The sequence below is a fragment of the Oryx dammah genome, unplaced genomic scaffold, assembly GCF_014754425.2.
Source record: "Oryx dammah isolate SB20612 unplaced genomic scaffold, SCBI_Odam_1.1 HiC_scaffold_2, whole genome shotgun sequence".
Classification (NCBI taxonomy): domain Eukaryota; kingdom Metazoa; phylum Chordata; class Mammalia; order Artiodactyla; family Bovidae; genus Oryx; species Oryx dammah.
Window position 1 is genome coordinate 146,610,018 of NW_024070186.1, and position 21,826 is coordinate 146,631,843.

At 41.2% G+C, this 21,826-nt stretch overlaps 1 protein-coding gene across 5 annotated transcripts in view; it reads right to left on the bottom strand.

Moving 5' to 3' along the window:
- Window positions 1-8,822: 8,822 nt before the first annotated feature.
- CYYR1 (cysteine and tyrosine rich 1) overlaps window positions 8,823-21,826 on the bottom strand; it is a 126,932-nt gene continuing 113,928 nt past the window's right edge. Inside the window, exons 4-5 of one of the 5 annotated variants that reach the window (XM_040227650.1) lie at window positions 21,513-21,720; window positions 9,097-9,240 (exon numbers count right to left, since the gene is read on the bottom strand). In XM_040227650.1, the coding sequence (XP_040083584.1) occupies window positions 9,231-9,240; window positions 21,513-21,720 (218 nt within the window). In that variant the 3' untranslated portion in view covers window positions 9,097-9,230. Of the gene's footprint in view, window positions 9,241-12,207; window positions 13,017-16,254; window positions 18,922-21,512; window positions 21,721-21,826 lie in introns of those variants that run through there. The other 4 variants (XM_040227649.1, XM_040227651.1, XM_040227657.1 and 1 more) reach the window with 4 other exon arrangements.

Genomic DNA, 21,826 nt, shown 5'->3' on the forward strand with positions numbered 1-21,826 from the left:
TAATGGAGGACTGAGGAGTCTGACATCTTACAGTTCATGGGGTCACAAAGAGTTGAACTTGACATAGTGACTGAACAACAAATATGTGTTGTTCTTAGATCTCCAAATTCTCCCACCCTGTGCTTTCTCCTCTGCAGGACATACTTCCCACCTCCCCTCTACTCCAGGACCTATCTTTTCTATTATTAAGTTGTGTTAGCTATGATTACTTACTAATGTTATTATTTATTTTATTGTCACCCCTTTTGCACTTAGAGGAAACTGGACTCATCACACCTCTGTATTCACAGAGTCCTTGGACAGAAGGTCAGTTTACTCCTTTTATTTTGTTGTTTTGATAGACAAATGTATATCATCCCTCCTCAAAAACGATTGATCTCCCTTTATCACTGAACATGTATTAAATCTTATTCTGGCTAGAGTTTTGTTTTAAGATGAGCTTGTTTTGAGAATCAATGGAGAGATACCCAGAGAGAAATTGCCACGTAAACTTACAATGTAGAACTCGCTCCAACTGAGAAGATAACAAAAGCTTTGTCAGCTTTCTCATAATAGAATCAATGATAGACAGTGCTTGGAATTCATCCTCATAATACCTGAGTCATTTATTGACAAACTGCTTCTGCTTCTCTGCAGATTTAGAGACAATGACAAACATATTTTTTCAATAATTACCATGGATCTCAGCCAACATTAACTGCAGGATTACTGAGCATTTAAATATTTTCTTGTATTTCCCTTGGCTTTCAAAGAATTGTTTTGTTTGAATCTGAAAAAATTCACTTCTCTGCCTTACATTAAGAATTATTGACCAGTTTTCTGAAACTTCAAAACTTAAAAACCTTCCTTAAAATATGTGAAAGCAAAATTTTGTACTATCTATCAATTCAGTTCAGTTCAGTGCCTCAGTCGTGTCCAACTCTTTGCGACCTGATGGACTGAAGCACGCCAGGCCTCCCTGTCTATCACCCAACTCCTGGAGCTTACTCAAACTCACGTCCATTGAGTTGGTGATGCCATCCAATCATCTCATCCTCTGTTGTCCCCTTCTCCTCCCACCTTCAATAGTTAAAATGTTAAATAACTATCTTTTTAAAAATTATAAAATGTATTGGGCTTTTTCTCTTGAAAGTGAAAGGAAAGAAAGAAAAATAGTACTATGCTTTCACCCAGCAATCCAGAGACAACAATTTTTAATTTTTTGCATATAATATTTTAGACTTTATATACAGATAGTATTTTGTTAAAAGCAACATGGCAGCACACTCTAAGTTTTCCTTTTTCCGCCTAATATAATGTAGATGTAAACTAGTTCTGCATGACTCACTTGTGGTAGTTGTGGAATATTTCCATATGAATGATCATTATGTATTTAACCTTCTTGGATCATAATTATATTGATATTATGTTATCTTTATAATCAGCATTGTAATTATAATTTTCATGTATATATCTTTGCGTGTTTATCTTATCATTTCTTTTAGATTATTTTCTCAGAGTGAAAACACGAAATCAAATCATAAGCACATTTTGCTTTTTGGTGTATGTTGCCAGACTGCTTTTTGGGAAGATCTTTCCAATTTACATTCTAATAGGGTACGAGTTTACCTGTAACCCACATCTTTGTTCGACACATATCTTTGGAAACAGTTTTTTTCAATGCATTTTGAAGACCACCCAAAGTTTAAAGTCTTGAACTGGCTTAGCTTGACTGTGAAAGTTTGTGATTCTGTCTACTTGAACAACAACCATAAAATTCAACATCTTCCCAGAAGAAATCAGTTCAATCCAATGTAGAAGTTAGTCTGGGAGTCCAGAGAGAGATGAAAGTGAATCATATGTGTGGTTGTTGAGAGATATGACTCTATGAGTTTACTTTATGAGACTAGTACCAACTTCATAACTTACCTGACTTTGGTTTAAGTTTCTGCCTTAGAAATTCTGATAAAGAACAGTGATGGTATTTAAGGTATTACATTATTTTTAACACATTTGGCGACAGAGAAAACATAACCTCATTTCATAGTGCTTCTGATGGAGTTATTTTTGAATTCTTTTTCTCCGTCTGCTTTTGAGATGCCAGAGCCCAGTGAAGCACAGTTTGGTTCTGGGTTTGAAGTGAGAGGATTTCCAGAAACGAGGCCCACAGCTCTCATTTAAAGTGACTCCAGCTGGGCATAGAACATTCTCCTCCAGCGGCATGACACCCAGTCCAGGGCTGGATCTGGGATCTGGGCCAGGAGACAGCTAATGACACACTGGACTCGAATTTTTGGGTCCTGGGCAGTTCCATCCCTTGTGGGAGAGACCATCCTTCTTGACTTTCTCTGCCTCTGCCCCCTTCCCCAACTGGCCTATAAAGCCCAGAGGACAAAGCCAAGTTGTTTTCAAACTTGTCTTATATGTGAACTCGCTGTAACTTTTTGAGAGGAGGAGCGGGGGAGTAGTGAGTCAAGAAACCAAGATTTATTAAACACCTACAGTATTCTGGCACCATATGGAACTTCTTGCATCTTTATAACAACACCGTGAGGTAGTATATTGTTCCCTGTTGTCCAGGAAACAGAACCATAGGATATATATGTATGTATATTTCACTACTGTTGTTTAATTGATAAGTTGAGTCCAATTCTTTTGCGACACCATGGCCTGTAGCCTTCCAGGCTCCTCTGTACATGGGACTTCCCAGGCAAGAATACTGCAGTGGGCTGTCATTCCCTTCTTCAAGGGGTCTTCCCAACTCAGGGATTGAACCCATGTCTCCTCCTCTTTACCACTGAGCCACCAGGGAAGCCCAATATATATATGTATATAGGTATATATACATACACACACATATTAAAGCATTTTAGAGCTTTATAAATTCCTCACCTTCTTCCCTCTTTTCAAGGAAATTAGAATAGTCTGCTTTTGATTGGCTACCTCTTAAGACATTGAGTGCTTTGGCAATTTCAATATGCAGGTCGATTCATTTTTATTCTGTATGTACCGAGGAGCTTGTGCATTCCTTCATGCCCACTCAGAAATATAAAATGGGAAATTAAACAAGTCAGAAATCAAATGGCATTACTTTATTAAAATATAATCATTCAACCCCTAAATCGTCATGTTTTGGCTCTGAGTTAGGAAGCAGCATCATTGTTTCAGAAAAAAAGAGTTTTGATGGCAGAGACAGCAGTTTTCTTTAAGTGTCCATATTTATGTTCTTTCATTTGACTCATAAGGATAGCTTTCAGAGAAAACTGGAAAATGCCATGAATTATTGACTCAAGGGAAATGCTAATCTTACATTGAGAACCACTGTGGTTATTTTCAAATTTGCAGTCGTCCTTTGAATGTTTTATGTAGGTAAGGGATTAAAATCTGGTAATTGATATAGGAAACATTTAAATGGTTTGTAAATTTTATTTTGTAATGGACTAATTTGGGGATGAAAAATGATTCATATTCATAAATATATGATGGGTTCTCTGGACATCACCTCCATATCTATCTGCTATTATGAATGCTTAAGTGAACATGGGACACACAATAAATTAAATTACTCATCATTGAAAATGTAAAGACTATTAAATATTCATAGCAATAAACTAAACATTTCTACTTTCAGAAGTATACAGCTTCCTTAAATTCATTTTAGAGGGAACTTATGGTCAAATCATATTTCTCATTTTTGCTTCCTATCTGCCCAAAACATGCACAAAAGATTTTAAATTACAATACCTTTAGGAAGTAAAAGACCTCATGTTACATGACAGTTCTGGCAAAAAAAAAAAAAAAAATGGTAAAGCAAAAGAACATTCATAAGAACCAAGCACTGGGCTTCCCTGGTGGCTCAGTGGTAAAGAATCTGCCTGCCAGTGCAGGAGACACAAGTTCGATCCTTGGTCTGGGAAGATCCCACAAGCCACAGAACAACTAAGCCCAACTAAGCCACAACTATTGAGCCTGTGCTCTAGAGCCACAACTGCTGAGCCCTCATGCCTCAATGACTGAAGCCCATGAGCCCTAGAGCCCAGTGGTCAGCAACAAGAGAAGCCACCACCATGTGAAACCCACACACCACAACTAGAGAGTAGCCCCTGCTTGTTGCAGCTAGAGCAAAGCCTACAAAGACCCAGAACAGCCCATAAATAAATAAGACTTTATAAAGAATCAGGGGCTTATTGCTTATATTTCTAATTACCCAACACAACCTTTCTTGTATATACTCATGGCCCATAAAAAGAATGAAATTGGCTGTGTATTTTAGTGTAGTATCATAGAGATAGTAAACAGTCAGAAGCATAGACAGAACCACACAAACAACCAGATTTTCCAGTCCAGGAAACTGTAAATTGGGTGATAGAACATCTCAGACTGAAGACCTAAGGGCTTCTTCAAATGAAAATGAAACTTTGACATCTAATCTTATACTTGAAAGTTTTATTTCTGGATGTGCCTCTGGTGGGCAGGCTAGGAAGGGCTGAGTAGAGCTCGACCAGTATTCTCCAAGCATTAGGGGACATTTTAGGGATCAAAAAAACTTCAGGGAACCATTGCTCCCCACTTTGAAATGATCCTAATTTTATTCCAGTACCATCTCTCTGTGAGCTACTCCCAACTGCTACCCAATAACCCAACACTGCTCCCTGCCCCCTCAAGATCCAAAGTGGTGACCGTGACCCAATTCTTAAAATTTTATTTATCTTGTTGTTGTTTAGTCATTAAGTCATGTCTGAGTCTTTGTGACTCCATGGACTGTAGCCCGCCAGGTTCCTCTGTCCATGGGATTTCCCAGGCAAGAACACTGGAATAGGTTGTCATTTCCTTCTCCAGGGGATCAAACTCACATCTCCTGCATGGGCAGGCAAATTCTTTACCGCTGAGCCACCAGGGAAGCCCAAACTCCCAAGGAGGACACAGAAAGCTGATTATACCTGTGAAGTAGTTAAGCCTTGCTAAAGCTAGCCAACCAACCAATCAACTGGCAAACAAATGTAGGTATAGTAAGCAAAACTAAATAAAAGCAGTAAGTGTTGGTCACATTAAAACAATAAAGAAAAATAAAATAACTCTTGGGTTTAGAAGACGAATGTTCTTCAGGAAGACTTTAGATGGCATGAGTTATGAGCCTGACTAGAGCTAAAGTGCATACACAGCTATATTTTGCCTATTGGTGGTCTTGTTAGCCTTCTGCTGCTGCTGCTAAGTTGCTTCAGTCATGTCTGACTCTGTGCAGCCCACCAGGCTCCCCCGTCCCTGGGATTCTCCAGGCAAGAACACTGGCGTGGGTTGCCATTTTCTTCTCCAATGCATGAAAGTGAAAAGTGAAAGTGAAGTAGCTCAATTGTGTCCGACTCTTAGTGACCCCTTGGACTGCAGCCCACCAGGCTCCTCCGTCCATGGGATCTTCCAGGCAAAAGAGTACTGGAGTGGGGTGCCACTGCCTTCTCCGTGGTAGCCTTCTACATAGATGAAAATCACTTCTACTTCTGTGTTAACTGGTGTGATCCTCAGAGGGCCTCTTCCTTTGTCTAGGCTCACCTAAGCCACTTCCCCTTGCACTTCATCCTTCCCATCTTTGAGATAATGGAGTCAAGGTTAATGACTTCTAAGGTTGCATCTTGGACTGGTTTGTCTTCACAGAACTTCCTATATTTGGAGTAGATAAATGGATTTTGTCACGACTGGTATTTTTTTTGTAAGGCAAATAGAAACTGCTGTAATCTCTGTGAGTCAAGAGACCTTGTCCATTTTCTTTACTGCTATCAATCCAGAATTTAGTGCATGACACAAAATAGGTTTGCTATAAAAAAAATAATCCTATTGATTGAAAAAAAATGCCCAAAGGGACTTCCTTGGTGGTCCAGTGGCTAAGACTCCATGCTGCCAAATGCAGTGAGCCTGGGTTCAATCCTTGGTCAGGGAACTAGATTCCACATGTGGCAACTAGGAGTTCACCTGCCACAACAAAAGATCACACATGCTGCAACTAAGACCCAGCTCAGCCAAATAAATAAGTGGTTATTAAAAAAAGAAAGAGAAAAATACCCAAGTTCATGAATGAATGAGTGAATGAAAGTGGTTCTTAAAGAAAGTGTCCACAAATGTTCCCAGCTTCTGCTGTCCTTCAGTTGCTAAGTTGTGTCCAACTCTTTGCCACCCCGAAGACTGCAGCACGCCAGGCTTCCCTGTCCTTTGCTATCTCCCCGGGTTTGCTCAAATTCATGTCCACTGAGTCGGTGATGCCATCCAACCATCTCATCCTCTGTCATCCCCTTCTCCTCCAGTCTTCAATCTTTCCCAGCATCAGGGTCTTTTCCAAGCTCTTATCCAGGCTCTTTGCATAAGGTGGCCAAAGTACTGGAGCTTCAGCATCAGTCCTTCCAATGAGTATTCAGGGTTGATTTCCTTTAGAATTGTCTGGTTTGATCTCCTTGCTGTCCAAGGGACTCTGAAGAGTCTTCTCCAGCACCACAGTTCCATGATTTTTGGTAACTTTCTGGAAAAATATCACTCCTTCTTGCGAAATCTACCAACTTTGTTTTATTTTAACCTAGACCTAGAGATATCATTAGATCAGTGGACCCATTTTAGTAATTTTGTTTTGTTCTCCTTATATAAGTAGAAAAGTGGCCTCTAACATTTTAATTTCCATCATATCTCATGGTTACAGGACCTGATTTACTTAAACCCGAGCCCAGGATATGTAATAAGCTAATGTTTTTGCATCCAAAGACATTACTTTAAGCCTGGTATCATAAAAACAGGGCTTCTTGATTGAATTTCCCCTAATGAATGGAGTCCATAAAAAGGACTTATTTCCAACATCAATTATTCATACTCCAACTTAAACACTTCCACAAGTTCCCACTCGCCTCTTCAACAATAAAACACAGCAGCTTCTCTCTGAATAGAATGCAGTTTGCTGTCAGGTAGAAATATATCCTGCCTTGAACAGTGGATATTTGCATCCATTGCTGAGAGGCAGCAACATGTGTCCGTGACCTGAGTGAAACACAGCTGTCAAGACAAAACTGCACTCAGAGAGGCCAGAAAGCTACTTGAAATATTCTTGGTGTTTACCACGTGCCTTTGAAGTAGAGAATGAAGGTAGAAGATTTATTAATACTCCCTTGTTCCTCAGACCAGCACAGTCAGTGGAGCAATTCGCTGCTAATGGCATGTCTTGTGGTCATTAATTCTTGGAAACATTTCAAAATTAATGATGCAATATGTAATTGTGGATTTTTACCTTTTGGGTTGACTCTGAAGTGCTTGAGGAAAGAAAATCTGGGGTAAAACATTGGCACCTGTTGCTGTTGGGGTGGGTCAGTTCTTTGTTTTGCTTTCCAATGTGATGTTTGTTAGTTTCTAGTGTACAGCAAAATGAATCAGCTATATGTATACATATATCCCCCTTTTTGGATTTCCTCCCCATTTAGGTTACCACAGAGCTTTAAGTAGTGTTTCTTGTGGCACACAGTAGGTCCTCATTAGTTACCTATTTTATGCACGCTTGCATAGTCACATCCATCACTTTGAGTCTGTGACCTCAAGGACCATAGCCCATTAGGCTGCTCTGTCCATGGGATTATCCTAGCAAGAATACTGGAGTGGGTTGCCATGCCCTCTTCCAGGGGATCGTCCCATCCAAGGAATTGAACCTGGGACTCCTGCATTGGCAGGCAGACTTTTTACAGCTGAGCTACCGGAGAAGCCCCCTATCTATTTTATACATAGTATTATGCCTGGGTGCTAAGTCGCTTCAGTTGTGTCTGAGTCCCTGTGACCCCATTGACTTGCAGCCCACCAGGCTCCCTCATCCAGGGGCTTCCCCAGGCAAGAACACTGGAGTGGGTTGCCATGTCTTCCTCTGGGCTATGTAGTATCAATAGTGTAAATAGGTCAATTCTAGTCTCCCAATTCATCCCATCCCTCTTTCCCCCTTGGTATCAATATATTTGTTCTCTATGTCTGTGTCTTTTTTTCTGCTTTGTAAATAAGATCGTCCGTACCAATTTTTTCAAAGTCCACATACATGCATTGATATACAGGATTTGTCTTTCTGACTTACTTCACTCCGTATGACAGTCTCTAGGTCCATCCACTTCTCTGCAAATGACCCAATTTAGTTCCTTTCAGGATTGTCTTCTGTGCTGCACTAAATGCCAGTAGCATCTCTGTAGGCACTGCATCTGCATGTTGTTCCAGACACCCCTGGTCCGGGCGGTGGTGATAATGATGTCAACTGTGACCTGACCTGAGATAAAGTGCCAACACAGCTATATTTTGCCCTTTAGTGATCCTGTGATATGTGTAGATGAAGATCTCATCTACTTCATCTGTGTTAACTGGTCTAAGCCTCAGGCCTGTTGCTTCCTCTTCCACTGCCCCTCATTGTGGATCATGCCCATGAAGGCAGGGAGTATGGAAAGAGAGTAGAGAAGGTAACACACAGGAAATAGTGACTCAGAGTAATGGTAAGGGATAGTTGGAGACTTACTCAGATCGGGTTGTCAGGGAAGCCTTGGATTATGGTTTGATATTTAAATTGAGATCTGAACAATAAGAAAAACAGGGTCAGCAGGTGCAAAGGCCCTGAGGTTGGAAAAAGAATGGTAATAACAACCAGAACCAACTGCTGTGTAGAGAAGTGGCAAGGTACACTGGGTAAGGGCAAAGACTTTGGGATCCTATGAGTTGCCACCACCAAGTTGGCTCATCACCAGTGATTTTGAACAGGTCTCTTCTCTTTTCTTTTTTTTCCCTTCTCTTTTCTATGTCTATTTCCTCACTTTAGAAATAAAGATATTACATAAAAATCTTATGGTGCCTTATAGCTCTGAGTCTATGCAATTCTTTTTATTAGCTTGTTCATCTTAAAAGCTGCCACATAGCAATTTATCAGTCCCTTATAAGACATATTAGTCTCTTATTCAATTCAGTTCAGTCACTCAGTCATGTCCGACCCCATGGACTGCAACACACCAGGCTTCCCTGTTCATCGCCAACTCCCAGAGCTTGCTCAAACTCATGTCCATCGAGTTGGTGAAGCCATCCAATCATCTCATCCTCTATCATCCCCTTCTCCTCCTGTCTTCAATCTTTCCCAGCATGAGGGCCTTTTCCTTTGCATCAGGTGGCCAAAGTATTGGAGCTTCAGCTTCAGCATCAGTCTTTTCAGTGGCCCAGGCCTCAGGGTATGTGTCTGTCCAAATTCGAATGGCCCCTGGAGCCAACAGCCTTCAACAGCATCTGGAGGCAGATACAGCCCATGGGTTACTCTCCATGGTAGCTCAGTCACTGCAACAGTGGGCAGTGACACTGTAACCTGGCAGCTTCTGAGATAATAGGAATCCTGGGGTCTGGGCACAGCAAACCAAAGCACAGATCTTAACAGGGGTCTTGAACAGCATGGTAGTGCCTCGTGACCTCATGCACTCTAGTGGTTGGCAAATGTCCAGCTAATAACAGCAGTAAAGGGAACCTAGAGAAAAAGAAACTGGAAGATACAGCTTAGTAACTTAAAGGAAGTAAGGCGTATCCTCTGGGGACTCCCAAATATAATTATAGGCTGTACTTTGTAGGAGTATGAAAGTCCTACAGTAGCAAATGAGATCCAAGATGCAAAAATATAGTTTATTAGATTACTGTGGCCTGGAGAAACACAGACTTCATAAATATTTTAATTTTGACATTCAGGCATAGATAGCAGTGTGCTGGGCAAAACTTATTTTATTTCTTGATTAATATAGAACTCTGTTTATGCAGAATTATCTGGAAGGTTATTATTATTGCTTTTTTCTCATTTTAAAATATTTTCTTAACTATGCTAACATATTATTAATGTCATTCAATATTTTCTTGCTTAAGTGTATTTTTTCTCTTAAAATTCTACAGAGATCTTGTGTTTCTGGAAAAAAAAAAGTGTGCAACAGAAAATCAAGAAGCAGTTCCAAAGGAATATTAGATCTGTACAATGTAGACACCAACTTTTACAGTTTTTATTCATTGTTACCAATATTTATGACTATCCCTTCAAAATTAATTAGAAGTTCACATCAGTTTGCAGGTGTCCTCTCCCTTAATGGGTTTCCCTGGGGTTTCAGTGGTAAAAACCCACCAACCAATGCAGTAGATGTCAGTCTGATCTCTGGGTCTGAAATCTCCTCTGGAGAAGGAAATGGCAACCCACTCCAGTATTCTTGCCTGGGAAGTTCCATAAACAATGGAGCCTGGTGGGCCACAGCCCATGGGGTCTCAAAGGAGTTGGACATGACTTAGTGAATAAACAACAGCAATAATAACAACCTCCCTCAATGCCTCATTGACTCATTCCTTTGTCCTGGTTGAAAGAAAACACAGAGCATCCCCAGAAATTCACAGTGGTTTCTGTATAGGTGGAGAGTCATGACTTAGGAGATAAATGAGTGAAGATGTCTGCTGAGGCCAGGTGCCATATCAGAAACGAAAGAGTCCTGTCTCTCTCTATCTCAGCCATGGTGTACTGTAAGGGCTGGAACTGTTGGACACTAAGTGATGAATTGCAAGAGAAGGACAAAGTGAAGGATATGAGTCATCAATATTGCTCAAACATGTATAGTCATCCACTTGGAACTCACGAAAAGGCAGTTTCTACAATCAGCTCCAAGATAGCCGTGGGTAATTCTTACAAGCAAAGAATAGATATGGATATATTTTGTTGCAGCATTAAAAGTTTATCCTCACTGAAAGATATTATGAATTGCTCTATCTACAGTTTATGCAAAATGGGGATGATAATAATAATACCTACATTGTGGGACTGAAAGATTAAATGTAATTAAATATAAAGTGCTTACCACAGTGCTTGGCACCTATACTCACCCCAAACTATCATTATTATTATGATTTAATGTAAGGTATTTCTAGGAAAGATTCCTTTGAGAAACAGTCTTTTATCATAATGGTATTATCTGGATAAACACTCTATTGTTCTCTATCTATATTAAATAGTAATAGCACAAAAGCTGATAGCCATTGTATTACCCATTTCCAGCAGTTTTGGCCTTTTTCATTTCATTTCAGAATATTCAGTGGTTTTTCAACATACCTTGAAGGAATGGTAATGTCAAAACTATGGCATCTTGCCGTTGGTGAATCCTTGGGACACTGCTTCTGAAGTCAGCATTATATTAGGATGCATTCTACAAAAATGTGATTTATGAGACCATTCTTTTCTGATATTTGACAGGTGTTCTTTTATGTAAAAAAAATGAGAAGCTCAATTTTAGTGTGAAGAATTATGAAAGTGCTTCTCCTGTGTTGGCATGTTGTCTTGAGTCAGTGAAGATGAGCCTGTGCAATTACTTGAGCCAACATGTGTTCACTTGTGCTTAAAAACACAATCCAGCTGTTTCTGGATTGACTTGAACCATCAATTAAAAACCACAGAACTGTAGCCTTTTGTCCAGTTCCCTGAGCCATATCTTGAGTTATGGACCCCTTTTGCAATATGCTCTGCTAAAGTTGCTTCAGTTGTGTCTGACTCTGAAATCTTATTGACTGTAGCTCCCCAGGCTCCTCTGTCCATGAGATTCTCCAGGCAGGAATACTAGAGTGGGTTGCCATTTCCTTCTCCAGGGGATTGTCCTGACCCAGGGATCAAACCCACATCTCTTACATCTCCTGCATTGGCAGGCAGGTTCTTTACCACCAGCGCCACCTGGGAAGCCCCTTAGAACATGTTGCTCAATATAAACTCTTTTCCTTCCATTCTTAACATTATCTGAACTTTCTTTGTTGCCATGTGTTATTTGCTGACTTAATAATACTTCAGTCATTTTTTTCAAATATCATAGTCACCACCGGGGGATTACAGATATTCAAGAAACAGTTCTTGGAGTATGAAGATAGGTACAAAATGAAGCAGAGGTGGGGGTCAATTAATTCTGACTTGGAGAAAAGAGCCGACCTCACCTCAAAGTATATATGCCCTTTGGTTACATCTGGACAGATAAGCAGGGGTTTTACCAGGCAAGGAGGTGAGAGAGTTTGTATGTTCAGGTGATGGGTCCCCACATGTGTTTTCACATGTAAAATACAAGGAATTGAACTTCAACTACTTCAAGTTCAACTATTTCAACTGAACTGCTTTTAAGCTGTTCCCAGTCAACAGAGAAAATAATACACAAGATATGTGAAAATGAAGATACTGACTTACAAGATGTAAAAATAGGAAAATCAGATCTCAGTTTCTCTGTGGACTTTAATCAGAAAAAAAAAATAAATTATCCATCTTTCACGCCATGGAAACAGTATGAGATCTCCTATTCATCTACTACTTACTACCAGATTTCATTCAGGAAGTTACTCCTCTGTCTCTTCTTCACTAAGGAGTGGCTGGTGGTACATACTGAAAAGCCGCTCATGACTTGGGCAGCGGAGGGAGAGCAGAGGGAATTCCCTGGTGGTTCAGTGCTTAGGACTCCACAGTTTCACTGCCGTGGTCCCGGGTTGAGCCTTGGCGGCGGAACAAAGCGGGTTTCCCAGGTGGCTCAGTGGGTAAAGAATCTGCCTGCAATGCAGGAGATGCAGGTTTGATCCCTGAGTCAGGAAGATCTCCTGGAAGGGGAAATGGCAACCCACTCCAGTGTTCTTGCCTGGAGAATCCCATGGACAGAGGAGCCTGGTGGGCTGCATGCAGTCCATGGGGTGTTAGAGTTGGACACGACTGAAGTGACTGAGTGCACATGGGCAGGGAACAAAGACCCCACAAGCTGCACAGTGTGGCCAAAAAAAAGAGGGGGTGCAGAGCTGAAATAAGATGAAAAAGAGTCTGCGCTTCATTGTTGAGTGTTTTAAGCCAGTGATTCCTGAATGTACCCAGAGAAGGCAAACATTCCCAACACATGTTTCTGCAGTTCCAAACATTCTTCAGGTTTGTTTTCCATTTTTAGTGAAGGTATTCAGAATTAGGTTAGGTAGCAACTTGATCCACTGTACACTCATCTGGAAACTTGTCTTGGAAGTGTTTTCTCGATGAAGGTGAACTATTTTGGAACAAAGTTAAAACAGAGGTTAGAACTGGGACCGTGTTAAGACTTGTTCATAAGGTACATGGTATGCGTTTACTTCATTCCCTGTCAGATGTGATGGGCTTTAGTGTAGCTCATAGACGAAGTTCATGGAAACGCAAACGTGGTGTCTCCTTTCAGTATTCCTCAGGAATGCAGCACTTAGCCAGTTAGCCTGGGCCTCTAAGTGCTGCTGGCTCCATTCTATCCCTGCTGGGTCCCTAAAAGCAACTTGATCACAGCCAAGCATGGCCCTGGTATTCTTTTGCCTGTTGAGTTGGCACGTTCCTGTTAGAGGGAAGATTGCCTAAACTGCAAATAATGAACTTAAAGGGAATGAGCTGAAATATCCCTGCTCTAGTAGGCCAAGACGGCCCCAAATGCTCTTATCTTCCTGTAATCCCCTCCTCCTCTTTTGTGCAGAGTGGACACAGGGAATGGATTCTAAGGAACAGGAAATTTCAAAAGGGATGGGATGTCACTTCTGAGATTAGGTTTTAAGTGTGTGACTTCCCTCTGGCTAGCACTATGATTTGCTAGCAGGTTCTTTCACTCCATGGCTCTTCTTGCTGGCTTGCACTGGGGAACAAAGCTGACATATTTTGAATTGCCCTATGGAGAGGCCCATATGGTAAGGAACTGGGATAACCAACAACCAGTGAGTGAATGAAGCCCTCAGTCCAAAAGCCTGCAAGGAACAGACTCCTGTCAGTGACTATGTGAGTGACTGAGCTTGGAGGCAGATCTTTTTTCTGTTGCACATTAAGATGACTGTAGCCTGTGAGAATCCCCAAGCTGGAGGACCAGCTAAACTACACCCAGATTCTGGACCTATAGAAACTGAGATAATAATTGATGCTCTTTCAAGGCACCAAATTTTGAAGTAATTTGTTACACAGAGATGGATAACTATTTCACCTGCTTATAGAAGGTAGCACCAGTGGTAAAGAACCTGCTTGCAAGTGGAGACATGAGAGATGTGGATTTGATCCCTGGTTTGGGAAAATCCCCTGGAGGAGGGGATGGCAACTTGCTCCAGTATCCTTGCCTGGAGGATCCCATGGACAGAGGAGCCTGGTGGGCTACAGTCCTTGGAGCTGCAAAGAGCTGGACACAACTGAAGTGACTTAACACACACACACAGAAGTGTGTTTGGAAGTGGGGACAAAGATTGGAAAGAGAATAGATACATATATTTGTGTCTTTCTGAGTCACCAACCAGATCGAATATTTATGACATATTTTATATACTGTTTTTATGTAGACAGTATATAAAAACAATATCCTGGCAAGGGTGGCGTGGGCATGTTTTGGACAAAACTTAAGTTATGGAAACTCAATTATTTGGCTCAGACACATAGCTTAGAAGGTAACAGAGATGAGAGAAACTAAACTCTTACTCTGAAGTCTTAGTTCTTTCACATTAGCCAGTCATAAGAGGCAGTGGTAGGGTTGGGATTAGGGTGGAAATCAGAATCACTTCTAGATCTTTTTTCAAGCTAGTTATGTTACTTTCCTTTCCCACACAGTTTGGGCCAGATTATACCACACTGCGGGGCTGCACCATAAGAACACTGAACTTATACAAGTGCAGCCTCATTCTTTGTGACTTGGACTAATAAGTAGAAAATAAAACTTGTACATTTCAGGTAGGTTCTGATTGAGGATCCAGTAGTCCTTAGATGCCTCTGCGGTGATGAGTAAGGTGAGCACGCGGTTTTAGCATGCTGGTATTGGGTGGCTTAAGTTAAGTTAAAAAATAAAAGAACAGCACCCAGAATTCCATTATTTGATGGTCTCAAGCTTGTCTGATATGGCAGATCCTCTCTTACCTACAGCCCCAAATTGGCAAAATGGGCTTGGCTAAACAAGGACAAGTTGGGAAGAAGTGGATGCGTGGCGAGTGCAGCTTTTATTCGGTGGTGAGAAGATGATGTAGTAATGAAGGAACCCACTTCAGTACTGTATCTACATGTGCGTGGCCCTGGAGACCCCTGTAATGGCTTCTAGAGCTGAGCAAGGCAGCTGCAGAATGGATTAGACTCCAACAGGCCATGGCCCTGTGTCATCAACTCCTGGACCAGGTCCAGGGGCTCTCTTCCACCATCAGCCCTGGTCCTGATGAAAGCATCACTGGGACTCTCATTGTTCATGAGTCTCCTGTAGATCACAGCCTTACTTCCATAGCAACGGCCTGACACAGTTGTGAAGGACAGTACAATTAACTGACAAACCCTACAGTTTCTCCTGGATAAGATGACTGTAGCAGCTTTTTCTTACTTCAGCTCCTTTCTGCTGCCTCTTTGCATTCTGCAAAAACGATTTTCTAGAGCAGCACTGCCCAGTAAGGCAGCTGTCGGCCACATGAGACTCTGTAGTGTTTAAAATGTGGCTGGTGAGACTGAGGGATTCCATTTTTCATTTAGGATTTAACTGAATGTGTTACAACATTGCTTCTGTTTTATATTTTCATTCATTTGTTGGGAGGCATGTGAGGTCCTCACTCCTCAACAAGGGATCAAACCTACACCCTCTGCATTGGAAGGTGAATCCTAACCACTGGGCCATCAAGGAAGACCCCCATTTAGTTTAATGTAAACATTCATTTAAACTGAAATAATCATATGTAGCTGGTGGCTAATGTGTTGGTCTCACAGCTCTAGAAGCTGTTGTCCTTATGCCATTCTTTTGTTAATTTATTTTTGGGTAATATTTCTAAAACATTTTCTACATGCCAGGCACAATATATAGAATGTTGTGTGCATTCATCCAATTTTCACAAAACCTGATAAAGTCGATTCTATTATACATTTTCCAGAGCAGAAACTGGAATTTTAGAGAGATGAAGTGGCCTGCCCTGGTGCCGCTATTGGTGAAGAACCTGCCTGCCAGTGTAGGAGACGTAAGAGACGTGGGTTTGATCCCTGGGTCAGGAAGATCCCCTGGAGAAGGGACTGGCAACCCACTCTGGCCTTCTTGCCTGGAGAATCCCAGGGACAGAAGAGCCTGGCTGGCTACAGTCCATAGGGTTGCAAAGAGTCGGATGTGGTTGAAGCAACTTAGCACACACGCACACCTCAAATCATTCAGGCATGAGACAGAATTCAAAATAAAGTTTATCTGGCTCCAGTCCTGTGTCTCCTGTACAGATGAATGAGGCTAAATCTGCAGAAATGGAGGATAAGGCAGAATAAACGCAAGAGGATTTAAAATATAACTCTTGTTATAATGGGTTATTTCATTTTATTGCTTATTGTAAACACTTTGGCCACAGCAAATACATTAGTTTTTAAATAACTGTAATTCAAAGCTTTCACATCATATACTATTTCCCCCCAAGAAGTGTCATCTATGAAAATAATCAGTGAACTCCAAAAGTCTATACTGACATTGTGCACATTTACGCTATTGTGACACTAAATACAAATAGTAAAAATGCTCATCTGTGGGAGGTCTATGGGTTTGTGATATGCCTTAAGGGAGGCCTTAAAACAACTCCGAGAAGAGAGATGGTGTGGATTGTAATAGCTCCTATGCGAGTAATGTTGGCAGAACATAGGTGGTATGCAGTAAACATTTATTGACAGCAAAGATGATGAGAATTCAATTACTGCCGGACTTGCCCTCTCCATTTTTTCTTAAGGAATATATGGTGCATTGGGAAATATCACTCTGAATGTCCCAGAGGCTCTGACACTTTGAATTGTGTAGCTACTGTGTAATTGGGTCTGATCACACTTGCAGAAGAGAGAGAAATTAAAGCATATGTACTGTTAAAACTGTGCTAAAATCTCAGTTACTAGGTAGGACAGGCTGGAATGCTGGAATGGTTTCCATCTTCATAAGCAAGAAAATCACAGTGCCTGAAAATCAAGCTAATCATTCAAAACAAATCTAGCTTTCAGATCTCACTGGCAGTTAGACTGTATTTCGGTTCAGTCAATGTCTTTGAAAGTAAAATATGCTAGTTATATGAGTTACTGAGTTTTCTAAATATGATTTTTACTTTAAGACATTTCTTTTGATTGTTTTATTCAGCAAAACTCTTAGCATCATTTTGGGATTTCACTAAATTATGCTGATAATGTTGGCTTAAACATTTTAGATTTAATTGCAAAGTGACAGAAAAATTTCATTATTCTCAATATTTTCTCAATGTACAACTTTAAATACATGACAATAGAAATGTTAAGATCATCTGCAGCAATGAATATGGCATATTAGAATTATTTATTAAAAACTTTTACACCTAAAGGTAGACACTTTATAAAATTAGGGTTTTGGCAAAAGGCAAAAGTTTGACATCAATATCTTACTTTTCCATTAACTGTATAACTTTTCAAGAGACTAGATTATTAAAACATTATAAGAGACATAGAAATGTGCCCAAGTTGCATGTGAGCAGAGTTACACAAAACAGAATCCAAGCTTCATTTTCCCCTCTTCTTTTTGTAAACTGCTATATAGCTTCCTGGTCAAGTTCTAAATTTTACTCCCTGATATAAAATTCCCATGGGATTCTGGCTTCTCATCTTTTAATCTGAAGTGAAGTATTTGTTGCTTGTGGAACTTGATACGAATTTTTTTTCACAGTTGGAATTACCATTATGATCATATGCTACAAAAAGCCAGATGATTTTTAGGTGGCGATAGCTAGCAGTGAAGAGTTCTTAGCTTTAAGCGGCTGTTGAGTCCTTTGGATTATGTTTCAAGTCTCAAATTATATAGATTCAACTGCCCCTGTTGTTTTCATTCTTGGTGATGTAGAAATTCACCTCACTTCTATCTAAAACATGAGCAGAGCTTTGAACCCCACTGAACCCATCTGCATTCGACTTAGCCCTCCCTTCCCGAGCATGTCTCTACTGGGTAGTCAGCCAGGGTCTGTTAGGAGTCTTGGAGACAGGGAGCTTCACAAAGCAATCTGGTCAATAAGAAAACCCCAACTGCCCTTTCTTATACTGAAACCTGAGTTCTCTTCCTGCAACTTCCATCCAGTGTTTCCAACAGTGTAAGGCACAGAGTAGGCTTTCAGGCACTTGATCTGCATTTGTGGATGAACAAAAAGACTGAAGAGTTCTAGTTCTGACTCGTAAAGCTACAGAAGATAGTTGTTTCCGTATGGAGTCCAGGATAGCCTCGTATCTCACAGAAATCTTCTCCTTTTCAGGGTGAACACTGCAATTTCCTTCATCTGTTCCTTAAGCGACACGAATTTCTGATGTTTTGTCTACGTGTTACTCTTTTCTGATGAGAAGAGCTGACTCATTTGAAAAGACCCTGATGCTGGGAAAGATTGAGGGCAGGAAGAGAAGGGGATGACAGAGGATGAGATGGCTAGATGGCATCACCGACTCAATGACATGAGTTTGAGTGAACTCTGGGAGCTAGTGATCGACAGGGAGGCCTGGCGTGCTGAGGGTCATGGGGTCGCAAAGAGTCAGACACTGTGTCAGTCAGACACTCATTCAGACCGAGCGACTGAACTGAACTACTCTTTTCTGAGTGTGCTTCTGTTATCAGCAGACCTCTTCAAATGTGGTCCCTGTGAATCCAACATAATACCCAAGATGGGATCAGCTCTGAGCAGGACAGAAATCCTGTGTCTTTTCTCTTACCCTGGACATTCCACTTGACATACTGTCCAACCCAAAAGGGTGTTCCTTAGGGCAATCCTTTCCTCTGTGTTTCTGAGTAGAGGCATTTTATTCTAGGCAAGATTGCTGATTGGCACATACTCTGTTCCAGGAGAAGGATTACTTCCTCGAATTTCCAGGATATGGAGGGGGTGGAGAACGCTGGGCTGGGGTCGGGGAGTATGGAGGAGGCAAGTCTGCACAGTATTCCATCTCATGGTCATAATTATAGGGGGGTGGTGCCACTGAAAAAAAAAAAAAAAACGAGAAGGGCATCAGGCATTTAGCAATGATAGAGTGTCCATTATATTTGAGACACTCAGCTGGGTACTTTGGGGGAGGACATAATTTTTACAAAGTTTCCTAAAGTCAAAACTATGGTTTTTGTAGCAGTCATGTACAGAGGTGAGAGTTGGGCTATAAAGAAGGCTGGGCACAGAAGGATTGATGCTTTTGAACTGTGGTGCTAGAGAAGACTCTTGAGAATCTCTTGGACAGCAAGGAGATCAAAACAATCAATTCTAAAGGAACTCAACCTTGAATATTCATTGGAAGGACTGAGGCTGAAGCTGAAGCTCTAATACTTTGGCCTGACTCAAAGAGTTGACTCACTGGAAAAGACCCTGATCCTGGGAAAGACTGAAGGCCAAAGGAGAAGAGGGTGGCAGAGGATATAATGGTTAGATAGTCACCAACTCAGTTCAGTTCAGTTCAGTTCAGTCTCTCAGTCGTGTCTGACTCTTTGCGACCCCATGAATCACAGCACACCAGGCCTCCCTGTCCATCACCATCTCCCGGAGTTCACTCAGACTCACGTCCATCGAGTCCGTGAGGCCATCCAGCCATCTCATCCTCTGTCGTCCCCTTCTCCTCCTGCCCCCAGTCCCTCCCAGCATCAGAGTCTTTTCCAATGAGTCAACTCTTCGCATGAGGTGGCCAAAGTACTGGAGTTTCAGCTTTAGCATCATTCCTTCCAAAGAAATCCCAGGGTTGATCTCCTTCAGAATGGACTGGTTGGATCTCCTTGCAGTCCAAGGGACTCTCAAGAGTCTTCTCCAACACCACAGTTCAAAGGCACCAACTCAATAGACATGAATTTGAGAAAACTCTGGGAGATAGTGAAGGACAGGGGAGCCTGGCATGCTGCAGTCCATGAGGTCACAACGAGTCGGACACAACCTAGGACTGAACAACAACAACATAATATTTGCCTTCAATAATCAGTTTTATCAGGCTGAGGACACATGTGTATGAAAAGTCAAATGCTATAAAAAATGGTGCTATTGACCAAAGTATTTAGAATTGGTGGCTTAAGACAAATTTCTTGGAAAGATGATGTTGAAGTGACAGAGAAAAGACTAAAGGATAATTCAAGATGAGCAAAAGTTCTGAAGGAGGAGAAAGCTTTTATTCAAAGCAAAAACTACACGGAAAAGAGAAATGGGAAAGGATACTGAGGAATCTAATTGTATCACGATTATGATGGGCTTGGACTATCACAAAAGGTGTGTGTGATATGCGGCTTTTAGAGATTTTTTGAATATGCTAGTGAGTATGCTTTAGGAAGGTGACTGTCAGCAATATGCATTCAGGTGAACCAAACAAAAGGTGAGATGACGTAGTGGCATATGTGAGCGATTATAAAGGACTCACGGAAGTTGGTGGTGGGGATTATTAGGAGCTCTTGAGCATTTGAGAGCTTCAGTGATGACTGGGTGTTTGGAAAACAGGTAGAGAGCAAGAAGGTATGGAGGTATTGGGGGCCTGGTACCAGGCTCCTGTAACTTGGAGGGTCATGGAGTCATTATAGAAACAAGAAACAAAAGGGAAGACAAACAGGTTTGCAAATGAGGGTGGAGAAACTTTTTCAAATCTCATTAGAAAAAGTTTCTTTAATTTACTTACTGTAATATACATCAGTGTGTCTTAAAATCACATTTAATATAACAAAACCACATTTGTTATGATTATGTATGGACATCTATTTTGTAGTGCTCTCCATCCCATCTACAGGGTTGGAAAAGAGGTACTCCTTGAGCACTCCATGTCTTTAAGAACGAAATCACTTGGAAACATCTGAGCAACCCTTCTGGTGATTTGCCAGTAGTTTTGATTTATCATCAAGATCGTGATTCTAGTTGGAAATTGATATGTCTTAATTGCTTCCTGTGAATGTAACCTAAACCACAGACTAGGGCTATAATAATGTGAATAAACAGCCAAGCTTTCACTTTTAGATGGCAGAGAAGAACAAGCAACATTTCAACAAACCTCAACAGGTCTTCTCAGTTGTACTCTTACTGATAAGACTATGTTAGTATTCTGATCAATATGCATGTATTAATAATATAAACATAGGGCTTTACCCTATATGCAAACACAAACTGTTTTTTTAGCATCTCTTTATTTTGTATTTTAAACATTTTAAATTAATTTCTATTGGAGTATAGTTGACTTACAGTGTTGTGTTAGTTTCTGCTGTACAGCTAAGTGAATCAGTTATACATATCTTGTGTTCACTGGCTCAGTCATGCCCAATTCTTTGCTTCTGAATGAACTTTAGCCCACCAGATTCCTCTGTCCATGAGGTTTTCCATGCAAGAAGCCTGGAGTGGGTTGCCATTTCCTTTTCTAGGGGATCTTCCTGATCCAAGGATTGAACCTGTGTCTCTTGCGTCTCCTGTATTGGCAGGCAGATTCTTTACCACTGAGCCATCTGGGTAAGCCCAAGTTATTCGTATACTCACTTCTTTTAAAGATTCGTTTCCCATCTATATCTCTTTAACTTGGCTTGCTTTACCAGGAGCTTGGTGATTCTAATCATTTACTCATCTACCTGTGCTTAGGAAAGAACTGAGTCCCCTGACACAGAAAAAGATGGAGACACAGAAGAGAGTGGGCTGTCCTCTGCGAGACACCCTGGTGAGGAAAGACTCTGAAGCTCTCCTGTGGGCTGAGCAGGCCCGGGCTCACAGCAGAGGACACAGTTCTGTGGAGAAGGCTGCGTAGGCCCTCAGAGGCTGGGCTATGCCAAGCTTTGTTTTCTACAACAAAATGGAGTAACCCCCATTGAGTCTAAACACACCTTCCCTCTGCACACACCCACTCCTTTGCTTCATTATACCCAGGAGGACTGAGACAGAGAGATGT